At 48.2% G+C, this 24,126-nt stretch overlaps 1 protein-coding gene across 4 annotated transcripts in view; it reads left to right on the forward strand.

The window, feature by feature from the left end:
- The window catches only part of LOC146222201 (adhesion G protein-coupled receptor L3), a 175,958-nt gene that overhangs the window by 40,926 nt on the left and 110,906 nt on the right, over positions 1-24,126 (forward strand). For all 4 annotated transcript variants that reach the window (XM_084691470.1, XM_084691472.1, XM_084691469.1 and 1 more), the window contains one exon: positions 12,347-12,585. In XM_084691470.1, the coding sequence (XP_084547596.1) occupies positions 12,531-12,585 (55 nt within the window). In that variant the 5' untranslated portion in view covers positions 12,347-12,530. The remainder of the gene's footprint in view (positions 1-12,346; positions 12,586-24,126) is intronic.

Raw genomic sequence — 24,126 nt, forward strand, 5'->3', positions numbered from 1 at the left:
ACCCGCACACACACACACACAAAAACCCTTCATGCCAAAGAACAAAAAAAAAGCTAAATGGCTCTCTGTCGATATCTGATTCTGCATTGAGCCAGATAGTTTAAACAATTGCTCCATCCCTTCCTAGATTAGGCTGTAATGATCTAAGCACTTTGTCTGGTTACCAGGGAATTGGAACATGAGCGGGTAGGCCTCCTCTCAAATCTGATATCCCCATTCAAACACCTCAACAGACAATAGAACACAGAAGCAGGAATGTACTTTAGCATCATCAATCACCCTCGTGACACCTCTCGCACTGGACCACCAGAGCATGAAATCCCCGATTCCTGATGGAATAATGGTGGCATCATTCTCACAGGTCTAGGAGGTGGGGTAGAAAACCTACTGGAAAGAGTTTTGGCGCTAGGCGGAATTTGGGACGGTGAATGCTAATCTCCAGGGCCAGTCCGGGCTAGAACAAGTATTTATTCTGAAATGGTAATCCAATTCAAATCACAGCTTGGTTTACCAGAGTGGGACACATTTATTTAAAAAACATTTGTGGGGAATGCTATTTATTATGTTAATGAACCTAAGTGAGAATGCTTGCTCGCAATTACAACCAATTTGCCTTGGGCTAATGATACCACCCAATGGGAATAGGGGAAATGCTGAATGCTTGTGGCCAAAACAAGGCATCAGTAAAAAAAAAAGAAAATGCAAGGACCAGTATTTGAAGGAATTCATTTGACTTTGCCATGGTAGTTTGCTTTGGCGAATACCTTATCTCTACCAAGGTGACACATCTCAGGTATTTTGGAATCATGCGAGGGATTCCGTCCAACCACACCAACATGAAAAACCACACTGTCAAACAGTGAATCATAATACTAGCTGCAAGAATGAACGAGTGGCTGACTACACACATGTACTCAAATAGTATTAGTTGTCAAATGTGAACATGAACTCTCATCAATTGCGTTCTCTAAACCAGTCTTATAATAAAGTTTGCCCGGTCCTGTCTCAGCTTGCCAAACGCACACTGAGTTCTGTCCAAAACGCTTAAAATGATGACCAGAGGGCCCCTACTGAAAGACTTTCCCTCTCCCCTAATGGACATATTGGGTAATAAATGCTCAATCCTCGAGTAATGTCCCTCACAGATGATGTTATTAGACTCACCAGCCTGAAGTATCTGTGTGTGTTGGATGGCTGTCAGAAATACAACCTCCCCCCCACCCCCCCACCTGCCCCCACCTGCCCCCACCTACCCCCCCCCCCCCCCCCCCCCCCCCAAACACACACACACCACGCTCATTTCCTTTCCTTGTGCCTAACCCGACCGTTCCAGGGAAAGCCATGCCAGACTCCAAGCCTGTCCCAGGGCCCTCTCTCAACGCCCGCTTGCCAAGAAGTCAACAGAGGCTTCTGGCTCCACAATAGAATGTCCCCCACCAGACACCCTCCCATACCGCACAGAGGCCTGCGAAATGTTTTGATTTCGATTTTTCTCCTTGGCCCACTTTGACTTGGAAGACAGGGAAAGGGAATTGGAGAAATGGAGGGAGGGGAGTAGGGGGGAGAGGAGGAGTGGGCGGCGGAGGGGGGTGTTTGAGTTTCCGAGTTTACTTTAAAGATTACCCCCCACTCCAGACGGGCCATTGCGACGGCCAAGTAATATACCCACTCAGATTGATCCAGGAAAGGATTGAGGAAAAGAGGGGAAGGGGAGGAAGGGGGGGGGGGGGTGAAAGTACCCCTCATAAAAGCTTTGACCACCCCCACTGTGAGAGGAGTGCACCAGCCAATGGGACTCCCCAGAAAAGGGGCCACATTTCCACATCAAGGGGGGTTGGCAGTTGGAGGGAGGGAGGGATCAAAGAAGGGTGGATGGCCGAGGGTGGAGAGGACGACAGTCTAGAAGCACTGACACAAAAATGTTTTGACACCAGTGGTTTTCAGCATGACGACCCGATCTCCCGCCAACAATTTCCTGAGATGAAATGGAGTGACACCATATGTGAACCCAGCAGTGCTTTTTGGCAAAACCCAAAGTCTTAAAATGCTTTTGATTCGACTAGAAGAGCAGACGAGAAAACGAGTTGTACACAACCCTTCCTGTTCTTCCACTCCTTTGGTGGGTTAACGATATCACATTGCGTGTAAAGTCCAAGCCCACTGGCCTCTTGCAGTCCGAAAGCCAATCTCTTTGACGCCATGAAATGCAGGTTGCTCGTTGAGAACTCCTCGCCGTTTGATACGCTTTAGCACGGTATCGATCTCGAGGTCCAATGCTATCAAGCGAGAGGCCTCCTTTATCCTGTCGGCATAAACGGCAGGCAATCTCAAATCAGATGGCCAGGCTGAAGGGAGCCATGCTCATTTGCCGTGGCTTTAAGCGGATGGCGAACATTTCGACGGAGAGCAATTATGAGATTTGGCCTAGGTCTTGAGGCCATGCCACTCAAAGCGATGAGGAGCGGTACTGAGAGTGTGTGTGTGTGTGTGTGTGTGTGTGTTCATGTTGCTGGTTTGTGTGTGTGTGTAACGGAGAGAGAAGAAAGCTCCTGGGTGTTTGTGTGCCTGTTACAAGCACCACGATCATTTCCATTTCTGTCTCATAATAATACACGCAACTCTGCTCTCTATAGTCATTCCCCTTCTCTGTCCATCAGTCTTGTCGTTAATCTCCGAGACAGTCATCTCAGGTTATCCATCTTGGCCCCTATTAGCGTTAGTGTCGTTCCCTTGACTCCCCAGACTAGAATCTAAGAGCTGCATCTGGATTCCCTGGTGCAGCTGGTGGCTGGTCTGGCTCTCATCCCAGGGCAGTAGAGGCTGTGGTTTACGGTCATAGCTTCTGAGTTTGACATCCTCCGACTGGGCCAGACCCTCGTGGTGGACTCGCTCCCTGGCGTCATGTCACAGAGGTTAAACCGAAGCACTTGTTTATCCTCAGTCAGAAGCCATTGGCTCGTACACGTTTCCTACACTGTAAGGTTCGTACAACTGCCCCTAGTGTGCCTGTGCCACACAAACACACACACACACACACACACACACACACACACACTAACAGTACTAGGCTATGGGGAATGACTTTGATGGCTTAATCGTTGTCGGTGTGATGGTCAGTGACTGTTCTTTGGTTCAATTTTTTTAAACCATTGTGCTTGCAGATTTGTATTCTAGATTGGGGGCTTAATGACATAATTAGCAGCAGTAGTCAGCATCTAATTAAATGAAACAAGTAGGCTATATCTTAAACGGCTGTGTTTTGTGTTTCAGTAATCTAAACGGGGCAACTGAAAAGCAAGACATTGGGTTCAATTAACACTCCATGTTTCAAATAAAAATTTTAAGAAGTCGATTCAAGAAGAGAATCAAATCTCCATTCTGAGATTAAAACGCTATGAGATTAAAACACCGTATTACAAAACTAGAAGTTCAAATTGAATTCCGAATTGAATTTCAACACCCAGCTTGGAGCACAGCCAAGACAGTCAGATATTAAAATTACTCTGGTATCACTGTGCCCTCAGGTGTAAAATGTTCAGCAGGAGAGACATGTCTCAGGGTTCCTTGGACCCCATGCCAGAGACCACTCGGCCAACGCATGTTCTCCCTCGACCAATTCAAGTCTCATCACACTTCTAGTTCAGTGTCTGAAGACTCCTGCTTCTTAGCCAAGAGGCTGCTGCCTATCCTTTGCACTCTCTTCCTTTTCCTCTCTTTCTCTCTCTCTTCCTTTTCGTCTCTCTTTCTCTCTCTCTTCCTTTTCGTCTCTCTTTCTCTCTCTTTCTCTCTCTCTCTCTCTCTCTCTCTCTCTCTCTCTCTCTCTCTCTCTCTCTCTCTCTCACTCTCTCTTCTTTCTCGCTGTTTCACTCCTTCAGCTTCTCTTACTCTCTTGCTCTCTCTCCACACCCGCTTCCTTCCCTCTCTCTCTGTCTCTCCCTCTGTCCCTCTCCCTCTCTCTTTCTCCTTCATTCTGCTGTGTCCCTCTCTGTCTTTATCTCTCCGTTTCTATCTCTGTTTCTCTCTCTCTCTCTCTCTCTCTCTCTGTGTCTCTGTCTCTCTCTCTCTGTCTCTCTCTCTCTCTGTCTCTCTGTCTCTCTCTCTCTCTCTCTCTCTCTCTGTCTCTCTCTCTCTCTCTCTCTCTCTCTCTCTCTCCCCTCCATTCGCTGCTGTGTCCCTCTCTGTCTTTCTCTCTCTGTTTTTCTCTACGCAGTAGACATCCCTCCTGCCCCTGGCACCAGAGTGTCTAATTATAGATGATTATCTCAGAAAATTTGGTGAGGAGTTGGATTTGTACAAGCTAGAGAGCACAAGGGTAATGTTGTGGTTTGTGATTTGAAGCGTGATGTGCCTGACATGCTATTATAGTGGCCAGAGAGTCAAGGTTGCCCAGTGCTTCAAACATTGTTTCGCTCTTTCTCTGTGGTCAGACTTGACACAGATTTACAACGGAAATCAGGAAATAAAACTTATTTCAGAGCAACATTCCACCGAGTTTCCACAGTTCAGAGGTTTCTTGCGGCATGTTTGCCTTAAAACCTAGCCAGCCAAAAGCTGCCATCGTTATCATGGCTCCTTTACATTCCCATTGAGCTCCATTGAGCAGACAGGTCAATAGGTTCACAAACAGCAAGACCGACCCACCAACCCTGTCTAGAGCCATTAGATAATACAAAAGAACTTTCACCCTAGACCTTTGACCATTTTTCAACCAGATCTGTTAGTAAGGGAGGTGTGCCGACACCAGGTGACTACGTTTGGAGTTATCTGTGGTCAGTTATTGTTTCAACATCTCTTCTTTTTTTTTTTCATAAACCTCGCCCTGTTTTGATGGTGAGATATGGAGGCATTTATAGAGGTGAAAGACTCCAAAAAGCATGAGTGGATTGGAGTATATTAAAGTATGCTTACCATGTGGCCCCGTTAGTCAGTAAGTAAGTATGAGAGTCTATCACAACTCCCACACTGCCAGTGGTATATGATTTTAGGAGAGGGAGAGAGAGGGAGAGAGAGAGGGGAGGACATGCAGGAAATGGCCCCGGGCTGGAATCGAACCTTGGCCCCTGAGGTAATGCCTCAGACTGTGTGGTACTCGCCTTTAACCGTTTGTGTGTGATTTGCACACAAGTCGTGTGTGCACACACGCCTAGCACCCCCCCCCCCCACAACACAAACACACATTACTTATCTTTTACATATTTCGTTTTTTTCTCTCTCTCCAGCCGTCTCCTTCAGCCCCCCCTCCCCACCTCCCCTTCCTCCCTGTCTAATTGAACCTCAGTGTAGGCCAGGTGGAAGCGATTTGAATTCCCCGAGGTGGTGACCACAGTCGTTGCTTATAATGCAGAGCGCAGTCGTACCTCCAGTTACCCGTTCGTTCACAGCCTATCCCACTCTGCGGGTAACATCCAGCCGGCTTTCATTACGGCGCCAAAACATAACACGGTAATTAATGGGAAAAAAATAACAGCAGCGTATTGTGATGTAAATTTTCATTGAGTGTTCATTGTGCTTTGTGGGAGAGTTTTACATATCGGCCTTGAAATAAGCCTATGTAGATTAAAAGCTTTTTCACATTCCATTATCTTTCAAATACATCACATTGTAACTGATAATGACATTGAAACTTATGCACCATAGGGATGTGTGTTGTTCAGGTTTAAATTCTCGGTTCCCCCGTTTGAAAGCCTTCGCCCAAATTGCTGTTTTTATTTGTGCATTTTTTTCTTCTTCTTCTCTTGCTCGCTCTCTCTCTTTCTCGCTCTCTTTCTCCTTGGAACTGGCTCCGAGTGAAGTGTCTGTGTTGACAGGCGGCCCTTTGAATGGATTTGAATGGGTTTGTGACTCAAGGGCTCAATTTGAGTTGGTTTCAGGCGGACCAGTCTGGTTTGAATAGAAAATAATATGCAAACAGAGAGAGAGGGAATATTTCCAAGACAAAATGGAGATTGAGACCTCAGCCAGTCAGTTGGAGAGACAGAAGGGGGGGGGGGGGTAAAAAGAAAAGAAAGGAGAAGCCATTGACTCGGACCGTGCTCAGCTTTGAGGGTTGGTCTGTCAGACGTCAGTCACTTTGCTATAGGCCTTGTGCCAAAATGCCATATCAGATTACAAAAGTAATTAGTGAGACCGTTTGGCTTTGTTACATGTCTAACAGACTGTGACCCTGATTGTCCGCACGCTCGACAAGCTGTTCTGCTTTTAGCTGCCAGCGCTGACCTTTGACCGTGTGCTGTTAACTCACAAAACAAATGAACCCGAGTTTAAAAGGTGGGAGCCAATCAGATTCCACCGTCTCCAAGTCCATCCAATCAGGGAGGGCCATCATAGACATGGATGTACTAGGTTGATCATACTCATTAAAAAATCCATTTGCGTGCGTACATGCTGCATAAGCTTTCTCATGATGATGTCATGTTCCCTCTATAGCACATCCATCACAGCCACTGTTCAGCCAATATCCAATCGCCGTCCATAGGAGACTGACTTAGTCAGCTATAATGTACCCATAAGCTGTATTGACCTGTTCCATAACATTATACTTGTAGACTGTATATGTCTCTTCATGTTTTGTTGAAGCCTTCCTGTGAAGTCACTCGTATCAAACCACGGATCGCTTTGCTAGCATTCATCGTTCCATCTGCACAGAACATTTTCAGCACTTTAGATGAAGGGCTAGGAAAATAAAATGAAATAAAATGAAAAAAAAAGATTAGGAGAGGGATAAATGCGTTTCACTTGGATGGTTTTTCCGGCCCCTTCCGGCGCCTTCCTCGGCCCTGGAGTCTGGTGCCAGGGCTTGTGTGCCCAGCATTCCGGTCACCCGTGGAGAGAGGGCGACGGAACGGCCAACAGGTAAGGGTTACCATGGTAACCTGACTACCTCACGCGCCGTGGTGACAGAGCTGATCAGGCTGTAGCTCGAACCCCCCCTCCCACCTGCCCTCTCCGGCGGGGGCACTTATAACAATTCATGATCTTGAAATTCCAGCTACTACTCCCAACCCTGTCCGCTCCCCTCTCTCTCCATCCCACAATATCCCTTTTCTCTCTGAGATCCATTTGTGCCGCATTAGGTAAGATATGCTGAGAGAGACTGAGAGAGAGAGAGACTGAGAGTGAGAGACAAAGGAATAAAGAGAGGGAAAGAGAGAGAGACAGAGAGGGAGACAGAGCGTGAGGGAGGGAGACAGAGAGGGAGAGAGAAAGGTGGAGGGGGAGTACTAGAGCAAAAGATTGAAAGAGGGAGAGCAAAATGGGAGTGGAAAATGGATAGGCCTGAGCTTTGCATTATAATAGAGACACTGTGTCGAGGCAGGTTTCCTTAGCATTCATACTGAGTAGCTGCATTTATTCACTTTACGCTTGCGAGCTTCCATTTTGTCCCTGGTGTGACAACGTAATTCAGCCCTTTGTGTGTATTCATACATTTAATAATGGTAATGGCGATTCATTTTATTCCTTTGTGTGTTTGTGTATGTGTTTGTGTGCATGTGTTTGTGTTGCGTAGGTCACAATATTCATAAGCAAATGTCCCATTTCCTCAAAACAGGTATTCAGACCCTAATTAATATTCAACTTCATCTTAGGTGTGATAACCATTAGCATAAACACAATCTCATCTCCCATCATAAACCATCATGTTCAAACCCTCCCTCCTCCCAGCTTGTTATCCTGATACCATCTATCCATGGAACATACTAGAAAATCTGAGCCCGCGTGTTTAACCCTGAAAAGCTATCCCTCGTTTATTAGACAGTGTGTGTAGGAGTGATTCAAGCAGGCGTGACCGGTAACATCATACTTAGCATGCCCCCATCAGATAACATTGAAGATCGGGTTACACTTTGTTGGGGCTGCATTGTATGACGCGTATAGGGCTCATTCCTGCCTAATGAAACGTCTTCAGTTTCATTTGCATGGGAGAGAGAGATGGGGCAACTGGAACTAATTGTAGGTGGTGACTTGGCGGTTATCGCTATACCCAGATACTGTAAGCCTCAACAACAGGTGTCAGGAAACGTAATACCAAACACACTGAGGACTCTCAAACTCCTTTTGCACTTCTTTTTTGAACGAATGATTTATCTCTTCTTTTTCTCTCCTTTTTTTTTGCTCGCGGTTTAAGTAACAGCTTTTGGCCGTGTTTTGAGAAGTGTTCACATTCAACGGACGCCGCCTGACGCCGTTAATGCCTGACGCACAGTGTTGTCGGGGGGGAAAAAAAAACTTGCTATTCTGCATTACTGGTTCAGGGAGTGGGTGGCAGTCACCGTCAGAGTGTCAATCACTTGCAAACGGTTGCGTAACCAAACATGTAAAACGGTTGACTTTGGATGCTTTCTGACATGCCGATGCATGATTCAACCAGGCTGTCGTACAAGTTTCACCATGGATACTACGACAGTCTGTGATTGCCACCAGCCTCGGTATGGAGACCACATATTCTCCAGAGCTGTGCAAGGTAAGCTCATTCGGGTGTGTCAGTGTGTAGACATAAAACAGCAAAAGCTGGAAACTATTTGGTGGATTTTGATCAACTAAAGCAAACCAAGTCTCTTGTCGGAACAAATTGCACGTCACATTGCGTTGGAGCTACGTCACCCGCAGTCTAAGCTGTGAACTGATCTGTGACATGTTGTTTGTAGGAATACTAGATGTTCTGCTTGGCAACAGCAGCACCTGGGTCACGGCCTGCATGTAGCAGGAACCCAGGTCACCATCTGATTCCCTCAGAACATAAACCATGATGGAAGACAGCCCTATCTGTGTCTGCTCAAAGTCTACAGACACGAGCACAGAAACTCGGCCTGGTGGATTGCACAGAATGATGTTATTAACTGGGATGTTATAAAGATTCTCCCTTTGTGCCCCGCCATTAACAACCAGTGTTTTCATGTTGTTTTGTCAAATAACAGGTGTTTGAGAAAACAGATGTCCGCTTCCTTCCACCTGAAGACTGTGGACTGGAAGGTGCTAGCTATAAAGGAGGTTGTCAGTATCGTGGTAGCTAAATGTATTTGACAGTCAAGCAGCATTGAGGGAGACTTGTTTCCTTGTTGGTTTTCACACCGGGCGTTGTTCATTAGAAGTCCATTGTGGTATTTAATTACCGTGCAAACATCCCTTTAGGCTTTTGCAAGATCATAGTGACTTGTCAAATATTTTTGCATCCCTTTAAACATCTGCAAACATTCAGCGCAACCTGACCCGAGTACAACAATTCAATACATTGAGGTTGACACACTTTAATATTTTCAAAAGCAGATATTCTGTAGTTCTGGATATATTGAGTCGAGCTCACCAGATATTACTTGAGCAGATCAATACCAAATCCATTACAACTGACCGATGGGCTATCACTGTTGCGTTCTATTCCCCTGTCCCTCTCCCAGATACAAATCAGCCTGGTGGATGAAAAGGCAATTTTCTGCTCAAGACACACGACTTTTCCTGTCCCTTTTTTGTCCTCGTTAGTCTCCTAACCTTTTTTTGTCAGACCACATCGTTTGTGTTTTCCCTTCTTGACTAACTTAGCGTCTGGAGGAAGGGAGGGGAAGGGACGGGGGATTTTCAACCAGAAAAACTCAATTAATTAGAACCGTCAGGATTCAACTGGCCCCGTTGGCACTGGCAGCATACTAAAATAAAGAAAAACAACAACACTGATTAAAAAGTTTTCAGTTGAGACTCTGAGGATGCAATGAAGTGGACTAATTGAAGTGGTAGATGCAGGCGTCTCAACCAGAGACTCTAGATGTTGAGCGGCTCATCTGAAAGAAAAGATGGGGGGGGGGGGGGGGGAGAGGGGGGGGGAAGCGAAACGAACAAGCATCCTTGAAACGCCAGCAGAGAGAGACACATCATCAAGGCTCCTCCGAAAACAACAAGAGTTGGCAACTCTTTTTCGAGGTTTTTGGGTGTTATACTTTCTGGGTGTCGAATCCTGTCCAAATCTCACTCATAAAAAGAAGGGAGTGCATTTCCAGAGACATGCTTCCTCGGTGGTTCTCGTTGTCTACACCGCTCCGCTCACACACTTCAGTAGGAAGCAAATGAGGCTGCTGTGATAACGAGACTTGGGAGGGGAGCTGTGAGGAGTGCGTGTCATTTCGAGCAGCACTTGGGACAGTAAACGCTATTGTGTAGCTGTGCAAGTCCAACACAGCGTCGCTGTGCGCCATTGGGTCGCACCCCCTCTCACACGCAACTCCCTCGCCACAACTCCCCACAACGCACGCACGCACACGCAACCCCGAGGTAGAGCGAAGGGGACGTCTGAACGTCCGTGGCTCGTGGTCGTCTCATTGTCCCCCTGTCAGAGCAGCAGCTTCTGTCACTCCCTGGACTAGCTTTCGGTATTTCTTCTGACAGTTTGGGCGCAGAGCTCCGAAGAAAGGGCACATTGCTGAGGTTGATGACAGGGGAAGCGGTGATAGGGTTGCCGCCTTGAATATATCAACTGGGCTCATGTGGCTGGTGATGTCTCATCCTTTCAAGTTGTCTTGGCTTCATCTCGGCATCTGTCCCCAATTCACAGGGCAGCGACTTTACCTGACACAAGGGATGCTTGACTCTGGTTTATTCCACATTTCGCTACTATGACAATGACCTACTGCCAAGTCATCATCTTCAGACTTTTAGTTTACTTATGTCTGCAAGACAGAAGCAATATTCATTAGATATTGGCGTGGTGAACACACACACACACACACACATACACACACACCCAACCCACACACCTACACTCTTTTTGTTAGGTCACGTAAATCCCTACTCAGTTAACCCCAGTAATGTCTGCCTTTCACAATCTGATTATTGTAATCTAGTATGGATTTTGGACTGGGATTAACAACTAGATTACGCAATCTGAAAATGTCATGCACCAAAGGAATGCAGATTATGGACAAAAGTGGGGGCACCACAAGACTGATGAATAAACGTTTCAGATTGGGATTGAGATTCCGGTAGCAGAGAGGGAAAAATGCAAACATAATCTCATCCAAGTCACTTTTAGATGTTTTTTGATTGTTTGTGATTAAGTTATTTCTTTGCACATGTTCTTTTGTATTTGCAAATTGACCTTTTTGAAACGTGGTTATCTTTTAGACATTTAGTAATGGGAATATTTCTATATTTACTGTGCAAAGTGCAGCATAAAGGCCTAATGGGCAAAGATAAAACCATTACAAAGGATATAAACATTGTCTGTGGATTATATCCATAATCATTATGCACAGGGATAAAACTGCTGTAGCAGATCAGCATTGATGCTTAGAACATTGTTATAGGCAGCTTATTTGCTAAAACTATCTTAACCTTAATATGTGGACTCCCATTCCATGTATATTCATGTAATCTTTTGAACCTCATGAAATGACACCACATGAAACAGTTACCAACCAAACCATTGTGCTCTCGATTGACATTTGAATACGGTTTGTGCAAACATGTATTGTGTGGAAAAATGGAAATGCCTCAATGTTCCAATCAACACGCTGCAGTCGTGTCAGAGCATAGCCTTCCTGTGAGCACAGCATGGCATGTGCGGTCTCAATATGCTAATTAGTTAGCAATAGAGCTACAATGATGTAGCCAACCGATGTCATGAGTTCACCATTCGAGGCCTTATCATGCGCTCCTGCAATGGTCATGGGGTCAAACGGGCCTGGGCAGACTTGTCTGCGTGCGTGGGAAGCCATTTTGTTGTTCCAGGAACAAGACTAGGAGTTTCACGGCGCACAATGAGCGTTTGTGAAAGCTGGTGTGCTTCCCTCAGCAGGCAAACCGCAAAACTGTGAGATTTCCTTTGCACACCCGTTGGAGTGGAGAAATGTCACCCTGTTGTTGATGACAATGATCATTAAGCACCTTCCAGAATAGACTTCCACTCCCAGCGTCTTACAAGAGCACTGTGGTGAGCCAGTCACTCGCTATCTATGGGTTGTTGAAACCACAATGAGCGCCAATGCAATCCCATAATGACCTCTGTGGTCTTGGCTACAGTGTCAACAGTGGGGCTGTTGATTGCAGTCATCGCTGCTTTGAATGGCCCAGTGATTCAGCAGTGGACTTCTGATCTCCCATGCTGGGAAATCCAAAAATGACTCTGACAAAGATGTGAATTTACAACATTTTGGTGAAGTGGCTGTAAAACGGCAAAGTGCTCGTAAAAACACATCAAACAAGGACAGATAATGTGTGTCGCCCCCCCTCCCCCCGCGTGTGTGTATTTCATACGTTTACTGTAAGTTCACCAGCTCTTGATTTTCACGTGGCCGGGGAACCAGAGCTCCTATTTCCTGCATGCGACTAAAGAGTCCCGTCTTTTCCCCTCCTCCTCTCCCAGGGTAGGATCCGGGCGGTGACGGGAGCAGAGCGGCGCCAGAGCTCGGGACCGTACCAGGGGGGTGCCACCGCGGAGAGGAGCCGCTCCAGGACAGCACTCGTGTCGCGTCGCGCCAGGGAAGCCGTGACCCCTCGGCCGGACAGATCAGCAGCGGGCGGAGGAGCGAGAGGAGAGAGGGGAGGCCATGTGGACCGCACGCCTGCTCCTCCTCGCCAGCCTGTTTGCGCCAGCAGCTCTGGGTAAGCCGTGCCAAGGGGCCACCAAGGTGGATGAGCAGGGTGGGGATGGAAGGGCTTGTGTGTGTGTGTGCTGAGGTCCTGACTCGGGCCGCTATTTAGCCTGCTCATGGATCTCATGGAATGGGTTTCTCAGTTTCATGACAATCGAGATCACTTCAAACTACTCCCAAAACTAATGACATCCCATCAATTTGTAAATGAGAACATAAAAACCAAAGTGGGTGAAAGAAATCTGACTCACTCACCGGTCCCAGCGTTTGAATCCATTACAGTCATCAGGAAAATCATCAGGAAAATCATACGAAAAAAATCGACACTAAAACACTTTAAACGCTTTTCACGGGCAAAGCAAATTAAGTCATTTAAATGGAGATTAAAAGGGAAATTGGAGGAGTTGAAATGAACAACAGGAAAGCAGGGTCTTCGTAGTGGGAGTCTATGTGGTGGTGGGGGGGCGGGGTGGGGGGAGGGCGGTGCAGTGGCCCGTAAAGATGTTAATTTGATACAACAAAGGCATTAATTTGGAAATTTGCAAGCAAATTGAATATTTTTATATGAATATATATATATATATAAAATAAAAAATCGTAACTTTTTTGTCTGAATCTTTGGCTGCGGTGCTGATCTCAGCTAATTCTCCCAGTTGGTATCCTTTGTATGATTTCCTCCTCCTTGTCATTGAGGTGGGGTCCGGCCCTAACGATACGTCACACGTCTGTCTTTATGCCCTGGCCTCATTGATCGTGGTGGACCAGCGACATTATGAAGAGGTTAATTTACTGCTCACCAGCCAGAGAGCTGGAAAGAATAAGTGCCAGGACAATAGGTTGCATAATAAACCGCTCCACGCCGTAACTCTCCACCAAACAATGGATCTTGAATACAGATGTGGGGAGGAATTGCACCTAAACCTGCTTTATAGGCCGACGCCCACACAACTTGGATGTTATCACCCTTATTCCTCTCCTGACCTTGACTTAGATGTGTTTATGCATCGGACGAGATCATTAGCACTCCATCACCTCGCTAAACCAGTGTTGCATTTGTGGGATGCTGGCTGACGTCGGTGAGCATAACAAAAAGCCTGCTTGAGATAGATTTGCTGGGAGCCCTCGGGATTGGGTCATATGTTTGAGATCAGCCGTTCGATAGTTTACCAAGGGCCGAAGGAAAATCCTATCTAACACCCTGAGACGAGCCCTTGCACCCAGACAAGCCCCAGATGTTCCAGATGCTTCTACGAGGGTGTAAATCTTTGCTGCGGTGAGGGGGGTGTGGGGGGGGGGATCTCTCCACACTCTCTACCCCCCATGGGCATTTACTGTGTACTCAGGAGGACACTGGCCTACTTTAGGATGGTAATCCTGTTAAGGTCCCTTGTCTCCCCCCACCATCACACACACACACACACACACATACACACACACACCGACACTCCGAAATACATACACTCACACGAGTACACCCACGCAATCAAACATGGGCACAGTGGCACACACCAGCTACACTGCATGATCAGACGTGCTCATAGACTTTCGCACACTTACGAAACCACACACACACACACACAAACACACACACACAAGCACACAAACACGCCAAGATCCAGAAAGAGGCTCCGATGGCTCCCTCACAGCCTCCGCACACAGCTGGCTGGCGGTCGTAGCGGCCGTGTTTGCACATCGACTTGTACACAACTGCCAGAGCCTGTCCACTTTCTACCCATCTGAAGATGGAGCGGAGGAGGGGAGAAAAAGGCTGCCCCCGGGGGGACACGTCCCGCATAGCCAGGCATAGACGAGCACCACGAGAGCTCCCCGGATTAACCCAATGACGGATTCCAACTTTGAGGAGAGACGACGAAGAGAGGCAGATTGAGTCGGGGGAAGTGTGTGTGTTGGGGGGGGGGGGGGAGGGGTGGGGGGGAGGGGGGGGGGTGGGGGGGGAGGGGGTGGGGGGAGGGGTGGGGGGGTAGCAGGCCGAAATAGACAAACATGCCAGCGAGACAGGAGTGGGGAGAGTAACAAGCGGAGCCACAAAGCACACGAGAAGCGAGTGCCTTCCCCCCCGCCGCTGTCAAGAAACGCAGACCCCCCCCCCCCCAAAAAAAAAATAAAAATAAATAAATAACACACCTTCCGAACCAGTGGTACGGCCATTCATCATGTGTTTGCGTGCTTGTGAAACGCCCCGGGAAGGATTTGATATTTATTCCGTTCCGTGGAATCAAAGGCGGTCTGACAGTAATGGATGACGCCCCGTAGACCACTCCGTAAGACAAGAGGAGGTGTGGGTAGCTGACACATTCTTCATAATAAGAGCCCGACCACATACATCAAAAAATGGAAGCAGATTTAGCCACACTATGGGGGGGGGGGCAGGGAGGATGGGGGGCGGGGGGGGGGTGAGGAAGCCAGACGTTCGCCTCGAGCAAGGTGCTCACCATGTGTGTGTGTGTGTGTACTGCTCAGCACAGAACTATGGCAGGTAATTGACCATTCTGCCAATTGTACCTGAGGCTCTTTGCAAAAATACACCCACACAAGGGGGAAGGCGGGGTGAGGGGTGAGGGTGGGTGAGGGGTGAGGGTAGGAACAGACAGCACACACACTTTCACACACAAAGACTCACACTCAGGTCATGCTATCTGTGCAATTTTCTGTCTCACTAATTCAATCTCTCTCTCTCTACACGCACTCAAACACACACCCATATTCTTACACACACATGCACACTGGACACAAACAAACATATGACGTCATGGAAGCCTCGCCTGAGCCTCATCCACTCCACCTGTCCACCCCAAATATGCCAATCAAGACCTTGATCCCTTTGCTCCAATATAACAGTAAATAGTTTTGTGTCAATCTCAATATTTCCACGCCCGATGCACTCAATTCGTCTCCCTGTTCAGGGGTCTCCTCTCCATTCGCCAGGGCATCCCTTTATTTGCCTCATTTGCCTAATGAATGAAATGATTGGCATGGTGAGCTCCTGTTTTGAAACAGGGGAACTTCAAGAGAGGCGCCCACTGGGGCATGTACAGTTTTGTTGTGATTATATGCTGCGTCAGGAACCGCATGAAAGTAATAAGCCCGCTCGCTTGTTTTGAGGGGGGGGGGAGGGGCGTGTGTCAGTCACTAAACTGCAGAAGTGTATGATTGAGCGTGTAAACACTTGACGTCAACTCAGGGAGTTTATGTGTCGCACGGCGGCTGTTTGTGAGGTGAACTGAAACAACAGAGGAACGAGGGACCGGCGTCCAACTCAGTCCCAGGTCGAGGGGAGCGTCTTGTGGGAAGGCTGAACGCAGCTGGTCGTTTGGGAAACGTGGCCCGCGGGAGACGCGCCGACTCGGACCACGTTCCTGTTTACGTGGAACCTGACGTTCCCGTGCTGGCCACAGTGGAACATGAGGTTACTCCTCCTCGTCTTCAATGCAGAGAGGCGCACGAACGGAACATGCGAAAGGAAGAAAACGAATTATTAACAAAAACATGGATAGATTGTGTTGTTGAAGAACTATATGGAGGAGTGTTCTCTGTCTCAGTGTGTGAGAAACTTCTAGAGCAAACAGTCACTTCCTAATACTAAAAGGTTCAAATGCAATAATGCATGTGATCGTATTTCTCAAAGGCAGATAGTTGAAGGGCCTGTTGTGACGAGTATTAATATTTAGTACGATTATTTCCTTTTCTCCCTTCACTCTTTCCCTGGGGCTTTCCACAACAGCTGCCAGTTAGATGCCCTCTTATACCATATCTCTGTTTGCTAAATGCAAATGTTATTTTTTCTGGTTGGTTCCACTTATTGTCAAAGCATGCAGCCTCATTTCAATAGAATTATTAGCTCAGGATAAAGTAAATGTGCCAAATCCTGGCTCTCTTTTGTACTGTAAATTTAATTCAAATGCTGTAATTCCCCTCGATAAATCTCGCTCGGCATTTCGGGACGAGGGTGTTACAGTTTTCTTTTGTCGTCCGCACCTTAAATCCGGGGGGAGGGGGGGGGGAATCAATACCCACTTCACATACTGTACTTACGGCGGAGTCGGTAAAGTGGCTTGCGTTGCTCCATGGTTGGCCCGACGCTGCCAAAGTGCTGTCAGGCCCTGGGAACCTGGGCGGAACAAATGGTGGCAACATTAAGCGAGAACCCGGAGGGGGGGGGGGGGGGGGGGGGGGGATTGGTGTCGTTCGCGCTCGTGGGGTCAAACATGCCCGCAAGTTTTATCGGCGTTCAAACAGAAGCCCCACGTATATCTTCGAAATGAATGAATTAAGACCCCCCCTCCCCCTATCCCCCCCCCCTAACCCCTTCCCTCCTCCATCCTGGCTTCCATGGCATAATTCAGTAAGCGGCGAACGATGCCATTTAAAGTGGACTCCGGGCGGGTGGAGAGGCTTTTAATGAGGACGGATATTGACAGGGGGGTCAAGTGGCGGTGGATGTTAGTTTACATTAGGAGCTCTAATGTGTGTGTGTGGCGCCTGGCGGGCTAGGGCTGGGGAAATATCACCGACTGACCCCCCTCTGTCTACGCGGAGCTGCGTTCGGCCCTGCCCAAAGTGGAATCTCCGCGGAAAACTCCGGAACGGCCTTTGGCCTCGCATCTACGAGTGGGCGGTTAAGCCAGGGGCCAAAAATATACCGCGGAGGAGACGGCCCTTAAAGGCGGGCTTTAAATACCCCCATTAATTATTCACTTCCCTTTTTACACACTGTGAAATATAAACAGATTAAGGAGCGTCGATTGATCCCATGCCAGGAGCCGTAATGGATGCACATATAGCACCATGTCTTTTAACATGTCAGGCTAAGCTACATGTTACAAGCGATACTGGGGGGCTAGAGAGGAGGCAGGCTGCATACTGTACAGTACACGCTGCATGATGACACCGGCGTGGGCGATGTCAATCCCGGGCGCTGTGCAGGATTGCTTGTGTCAGCTCTCTGTCAGAGGCAGACACAGAGGAGCGTCCGGGCGCGTGTCGACGCGGGTGGCCTGGCTGTCCTTCCTTCCTCCTTCCGCCCCCGTGTCACTGCCACGGGCTGTGATTGGACCACCCGAACTCCCCCCCCCTCCCCACCACCCCCTCTCCTGTAATTACGGTGGCTTATTGCTATTTCTGCACATGTGCACTTCCTATGCAAATTGGACGGAGGGATTTTGCAGACCCGCGCGCGCCGGCTTTTAGAAAAAAAAAAGAAAGAAAAACCCCGGCTCGCGCCGCGTGCTACAACAGGGCTGCTCGCGCACCCGCTTCTTGTAAGAAAACGCAGCAAGAAATCTCCTTCTTCCCTTTGCCGGGTCAGTTCAGGGGGCCTCCCCTCGATGAGCTCGTCGTGTTGTGTTCCGTTGTTGTGGTCCGACACAAGGCTACACGGCTCGCGTTTCAATGCGAGTCACTCTCCGGGCCAATTGACTGCCCTGCCCGGTGACATAACACACTCTCTGTCCCCCTGGCTCGCCGCCGGCCGTTCAAGGCCGCTGCCCTTGGTGCGTTCTATGTTAGCGTAGCACCTTACGGGAATCAAAGGGTCAATGCAAGGACTCAGTGGCTGGAATAAATACACCGGAGGCCCCGGCAGACCTACAAACGTGAAATGTATTTGGTGGATGGGTCATTTGATATCGGATACTAATTCAGAGGTATGCTGTAGTGTGTGGCATGCGGGGAGAGTCTGCATTCAACGTCAATAAGAGTCAATAATCCCTAGCTAGCATTTACAGACCTTGACTCTGACCCACCGAAATACTGCAGAACTATGGACTTCTGATCCTAGATCCTCTGTTGGACTTGGGCCGTTTGTATGTCGCACTGGATGACGTCATCTGCCACATGAATGCGACGTCATGTGACATGTAAGGAATTGAGCCCGAGTCCTGTTGGCAGTCTGACGCTGCCCCCACAGTTGTGGGATGTGGTCGACTGAAGAACAGCCGCGCCGATATCACCTTGCTGTGGCTGGGAGAACAATACGGCCCAATGCTCTATTTTGCCTCACGACGACAGAAGAAAAGGGATTAATCACTTATCAGCATATCCAAAGTGTTCCCCCCCCCCTCTGCCTCGGTCTCGCTATCTCTCTCATTTCCTCTCTGTCTCTCTCGCTCGTTCCCTCTTTTGTTCTATCGCTCCCTCATTCACGCCTGGCAATTTACAACTTGAGTTTAGAGAGTGAATTTGACTAAAAAAGACAAAAGGATCTAATTACGTTTACCTAATACTACATTTGTGTGCAAATGGGGACGGTCCAATTATAAGGAGAGGTACACTGCCCCCCCCCTCCTCGTTTTCCTCTCTCTTTCCTGCAGTGCGGGCGACCAAGCTTCTAGAGTGCCCCCCCCCCCCCCTCCCACACACACACGCGAATCAATACAAAGTATTGTAAAGTCGGCATTCATGCCGAGGCTGGGATCAAATGTTACAGTTGAGCAGATTAGCCTAGCAAGACCTTGAGGAGAGAGAGAGAGAGAGAGAGAGAGAGAGAGAGAGAGAGAGAGAGAGAGAGAGAGAGAGAGAGAGAGAGAGAGAGAGAGAGAGAGAGAGAGAGAGAGAGAGAGAGAGAGAGAGAGAGAGAGAGAGAGAGAGAGAGAGAGAGAGAGAGAGAGAGAGAGAGAGAGAGCGAGGAGGGAGGGCCAGAAGGAGGGAGGGAGGGGATACTGGAGATGGCCTTCGATGTGGCACACTGGCCTCCATGGGAATTCAATACAGCCATTGACAAAAGAAGGGCTCCATTGTTGAGGCATTCAGCCTCCTTTGGGAAGCCGGTCGGCCCGTTCCATTTCCTTATTAATTGTGCTCAAGGAAGAAAGAAAAAGCGAGAGGGAGTGATAGAGATAAAGGAGAGGAGATAGAAGGCTGTATATTTTGGTCCTCCTGCGTTATGTTTGAAATTGTGTCAGGGTCAAGCCGACGCAGGATAAAATCCTATCTTGAATGGCAAGTGTTATCTGGGATGTGTGAATCCACACACTCACTGAAAAACACACGCAGACACACACACAAAACACGCCCACACACACCCACCCCAAAAACACACACACAAGCAAATCGGCAACGCACACGCACACACTCCTCTCACACCAGCCCCCTCCTCTCCCGAAATATGCAAGCTTTGAGGTCACGGCTTGCCCTCAATCTGGCATGGAGGCCGTCACTGCCATGGATGGATTGTCAATTTGGTGGAGTGATGGATCACCCCCCTGAAGTCACCTCCCACTGTCCTCCCATGAGCAGCCTGGAGCTGAGAGCCTGCGCCAGGACAAACCTGTGGGAGGTCCCAGACATGATCGGAATGAACACTTTCTCCCCCACCTCGTACCCCACACACACACGCACACACTCACACACACACGCACACACTCACACACACGTGCACACATCTTTTTATTTTCTTCAAACGACATTGCGCACGCCCACACACAAAATCACACACCAAGGGCCACATGCCACGGAAGATTAAAAAGACAATAAATTATGGCTATTTGGACCGCTCAATAAGGCTATCCTGTGAGAGGTCATTTTTCTTTCTTATTACCCTTCACTTTAGGCTTTCCCGTGGCATTATTCATGTCTACAAATGGATTCCAGAGAGCCATGACTTCTGTTTACGTTTGACTGTTCTGTGAGATTGCCATATCTGCTCTATCATCCGCCCCCCCCCCCCCCCCTTCCTCAAAGTGCCTCCATTTTGGTATCAGTGCTGTGTTTTCTCTTATTTAAATGTCGGGGCAGGGTACAGTGACAGAAGTCCACACCTAGCTATTACAGTGCTCTTTAATGTTCCTCCTCAAAGTAGATTCCCCCTTGTGATAGTGGGGACGAGACGCTACAAAAGAGAGCCTGTGTCTAGTGAGAAATATTGCAGGTGCACATTCCCCAGTGTCGCCCCCTCTCTCACACAAGCACACACACACACACGACTTTCACCGTTCTCACTCCGGTACGTGCACACACACACACACACACACACACACCTCTCTCCGTGATCACTGGCCCTTGTTCAGTGGCAGGGGGGACTTGAAGGGGATCGTTTTTCCCCGTGTGATAATGCGGTCCTTTCTGCCTTTGCGAGATGGACTGAGGGGGCCGTGAAACGAGAGATGGCGAGGAGGGATGACGGAGGGAGAGAGAGACGGAGGGAGAGATGGCAGTCGTGGTCTTTGGCATCCTGTGGCTTCGCGAGATCCATCTTGATGGTTCGGGCGTTACTGTACTGTCGAAGGTAGAGTCTCCTTAGAGGATGCTGGGAACAACCGCAACACACAAGGCCTTCCCATAGCTCCCAAAGTGAACAAGGCTGGTATTGTAGAGGTATGGATACTCCTGAAGGAAGGCACAGTACATTTGTCGTACAAAGGGCCCAGGCATACTACTTTATATCTGTACTAAGTATAGACAATTCAAAATTCTTTTAAACTCTTAGTTGGTTTTCGATTCGTCACTGATGGTATTGATTCTTTTTTGAGCTGCAGTCCTAATGTGAACTTCAGAGTCCTTTTTAAAGAATGTTGTCGTTTCGGTTATTTTTCCAAATCCGCAGTTTTTCAGTCCTCTGTTTTGAATTCTGGTAGGTAGTTCCGTTCCAAAGGGTAACTCATTCAGCACAGCGTCACAGCTCATTTGATTAGTTGCCCACACATTGCCTCATGCATATTCAAAGTCGTCTTGTCTTTCTCCTCGCGTCGCCACCTCCTCGTTGCATTTGCCGGGAGGGAGGGGGTGGGACGGGGGGGGACGGGGCAAAAGGGGGATGCCGGAGAGAATCTCTCTGGGACCGCTCTCCCAATCAGACCTGTGGCGTGCCGCCCTAAGTCGTTCGTACGCACCCCATGGGATAAGCAGAGCTACTCCACTGCCCCCCCCCCCTCTCTTTTTGTCAACCCCCCATCCTCCCCTCCCTCGTCACGTCCTCACCTCGCGTCGGCGCGCGACTGACAGGCTCCCGCGGCGTGACTCAGCGACGCTTGGTCGAGAACGCCGATTGAGCTGCTAGCGCAACGCCTCCCCGCCCCCCCCTCCTCCCTTCCCACCCCAAAACACACAGGGTCCTCCGTCCCTGGGGGGGGGGGGACACTTCCGCTCCCCTCCATCACGATGGCCAGATGGGCGTGCCTCTTCTCCTGGTCTGTGGTGTCTGGGCAGGAGAGAGGGGACCGCACTTGGTGAGAGCCCAAAGTTTTTTCCCGTGGTGGAAGGAAGGGGTGTGGGTGGGGGGGTGGGGTAGCGACATGCTCCGCACAATACACGCGCGCGCCACCCACACGTTTTCCGGAGCCTCGGGGAGGGAGAGCTTGTGTATGAGTGGGGGGGAGGAGGGGGAGGGAGGAGGAGGGAGGAGGGAGGAGGAGGAGGAGGAGGGGGGGGGGCGCACTCCAGTTGTTGTGTGTAGGCTTAATCTGTCCCCATGCATCGTGTTTGTACGGTAATCTGTCTTGAATGGTGCCACCCTGCCCACATCAGCGGAGCTTGGTGAGGAGCAGCTGAGTCGTCCCCAGGGCACGTGCCCCCCCCTCTCCCCTCTCCATAGCAACCACACCGTGTCCTATCCCTCCCACTTCAAGTTCCCCCGGAGAGGTGGGGGAGGGCTTTACCTTTTGATCCAGTTGTTATCAACGGTGCCACTTTGGGCTTCAGGGCATCTGAACACCCTCTGCTGTACGTGTAGATGAACACACCTAACTCACTGTTCGTTAGTGTACTTACAATTAGTGTACTTACTTTTTGCCTGTCAGTAAAAGTGTTCCAGAAATGTGTCTTAGTTTACTTAATTAAAAGGAATATGTACATATGCATTGATTCACTATTTTAATTCGACATTTGAATAATTTCCCTTTCTTCATTATGTAAGTAAACGGTACAGCTTCCAGCTGTAATTTGTATAAATGATGTTATCCTTTGGATGTTATATTGCAGTGAAAAATAATGTTACAAATATGGAATACAGCAACAACTACAGCTCCACTGAAAGACTGAAAACAGAAAAATAATATTATCTTTTATCTCATCCTCATCTTTTTATTTTTTTTTATTTGATAAATCAGAAGTCAAGTCAACACTTTCATGTTTTTTTTTGCCGGGGCGAGACACACGTTCAGTATTCATGAAACAGCAGAGGAACGGTTAGATATGGAACACTTCTCTCTTCAGCCCCAATAAACATCCCCCTCCTTCTCATTCCAAACGAGGATATTGCCACATTTGTCTTGCAGCATCTTCCTTTCAACCTTATCAAACACACACACAAGGGGAGATTTCATTCTGAACCGATTCTCAACCAACCTTTATGTAAAATGTGTAATCCATTCTCTCTCTCAAGCTCGCTTTCTCTCTCACATACACACACACACACACACAAACACACACACACACACACGCAGCTGCATTTGAACATACCACCATCTTACTGTAATGTGCAGCGAGAGAAAGAGGGAGTACATGTTGATAGTTATTTTCCAGAATCGACTGATTGAGGTCAATATGGATTAAGTGTTTTTTTGTTTTTTTTTCACTGTCCTCGTATGAGAATCAGGGCCCAATTGCCGCTCAACAATACGACAATGACACCCTCATACAATCGAAGCTCCACATAGCACTTCATTTCACATTAAGGCTGAGCGACACCATTATGAATGTTGTCGCGACTGGAGGAAAGGCCATTGTACCGACGTTAGCACGTTAGCGCCTCGGCCGAGATCGATTTGTGCTCATTGTGGAACAATCACTGTGCTATTGTAGAAAAAACAACATTCTTTTCACATTGTTTGCTTGGTTTCCTGTCCATCCCTGTATGCTAAAAAAGTATAAACATACTTACATAATTATATACTTACAAATGAACGTTTGGAATAAATATACGAATATCGAGTGATTTTTGGGTGTTTTGAGTATACTCACATTGTGTTGAAAAAGATGAATATAATGGAAATGCATTAAACTCTCATTTAATACATTTAAATTAGATTTAAGGATACTCATGTTCTGTTTGGGTTGTGGCAAAGGGTCGAGGTTGCTGGGCTAGCATCCATGCTGGTTTTTACAATTTGGACTACTTTTCCTTAATGTTTTCAGCTATTTTGTGATCTAAAATCTCTTGAAAGTGGCACACACAGGAAATACAGTAGAGAAGGGCATGCTCAGAGGTAGCCAGACAGTGCTGAGAGATCTGCTCCAGCTTCCACAAAGATGCCATGTTCAGCCCAGGTTAGCTGATTCATGTCTTATTGGGGTGACATCTTGCATAACCATCTTGCATGCCATGGTGAAAAATGGAAACAAAACCAGTCCCTTTTTTTGTCTGAATGTTGGCACGTCCCCAAACGTGGACAAGAGTGCGTGGACTGCAGTTCAGTTGACGTAAATAACGTGGCAAACATCAATTTCACAGACGATACTTCTGACGCGGTTTGGCGAGTCTTCCTTACTTCCCCAGGCTATATTTAGTCCCTACTTCCTGCTTCCTGTGTGCTGTCAGGAGCTGCCATTTGATTGTTGGCAGCGTCAAAGACAAAGCACAGTGAAGAAAGCCCTTTCT

Source organism: Hypomesus nipponensis, chromosome 25 (genome assembly GCF_054491055.1).
Source record: "Hypomesus nipponensis isolate SF chromosome 25, ASM5449105v1, whole genome shotgun sequence".
In the NCBI taxonomy this organism is placed as follows: Eukaryota; Metazoa; Chordata; class Actinopteri; order Osmeriformes; family Osmeridae; genus Hypomesus; species Hypomesus nipponensis.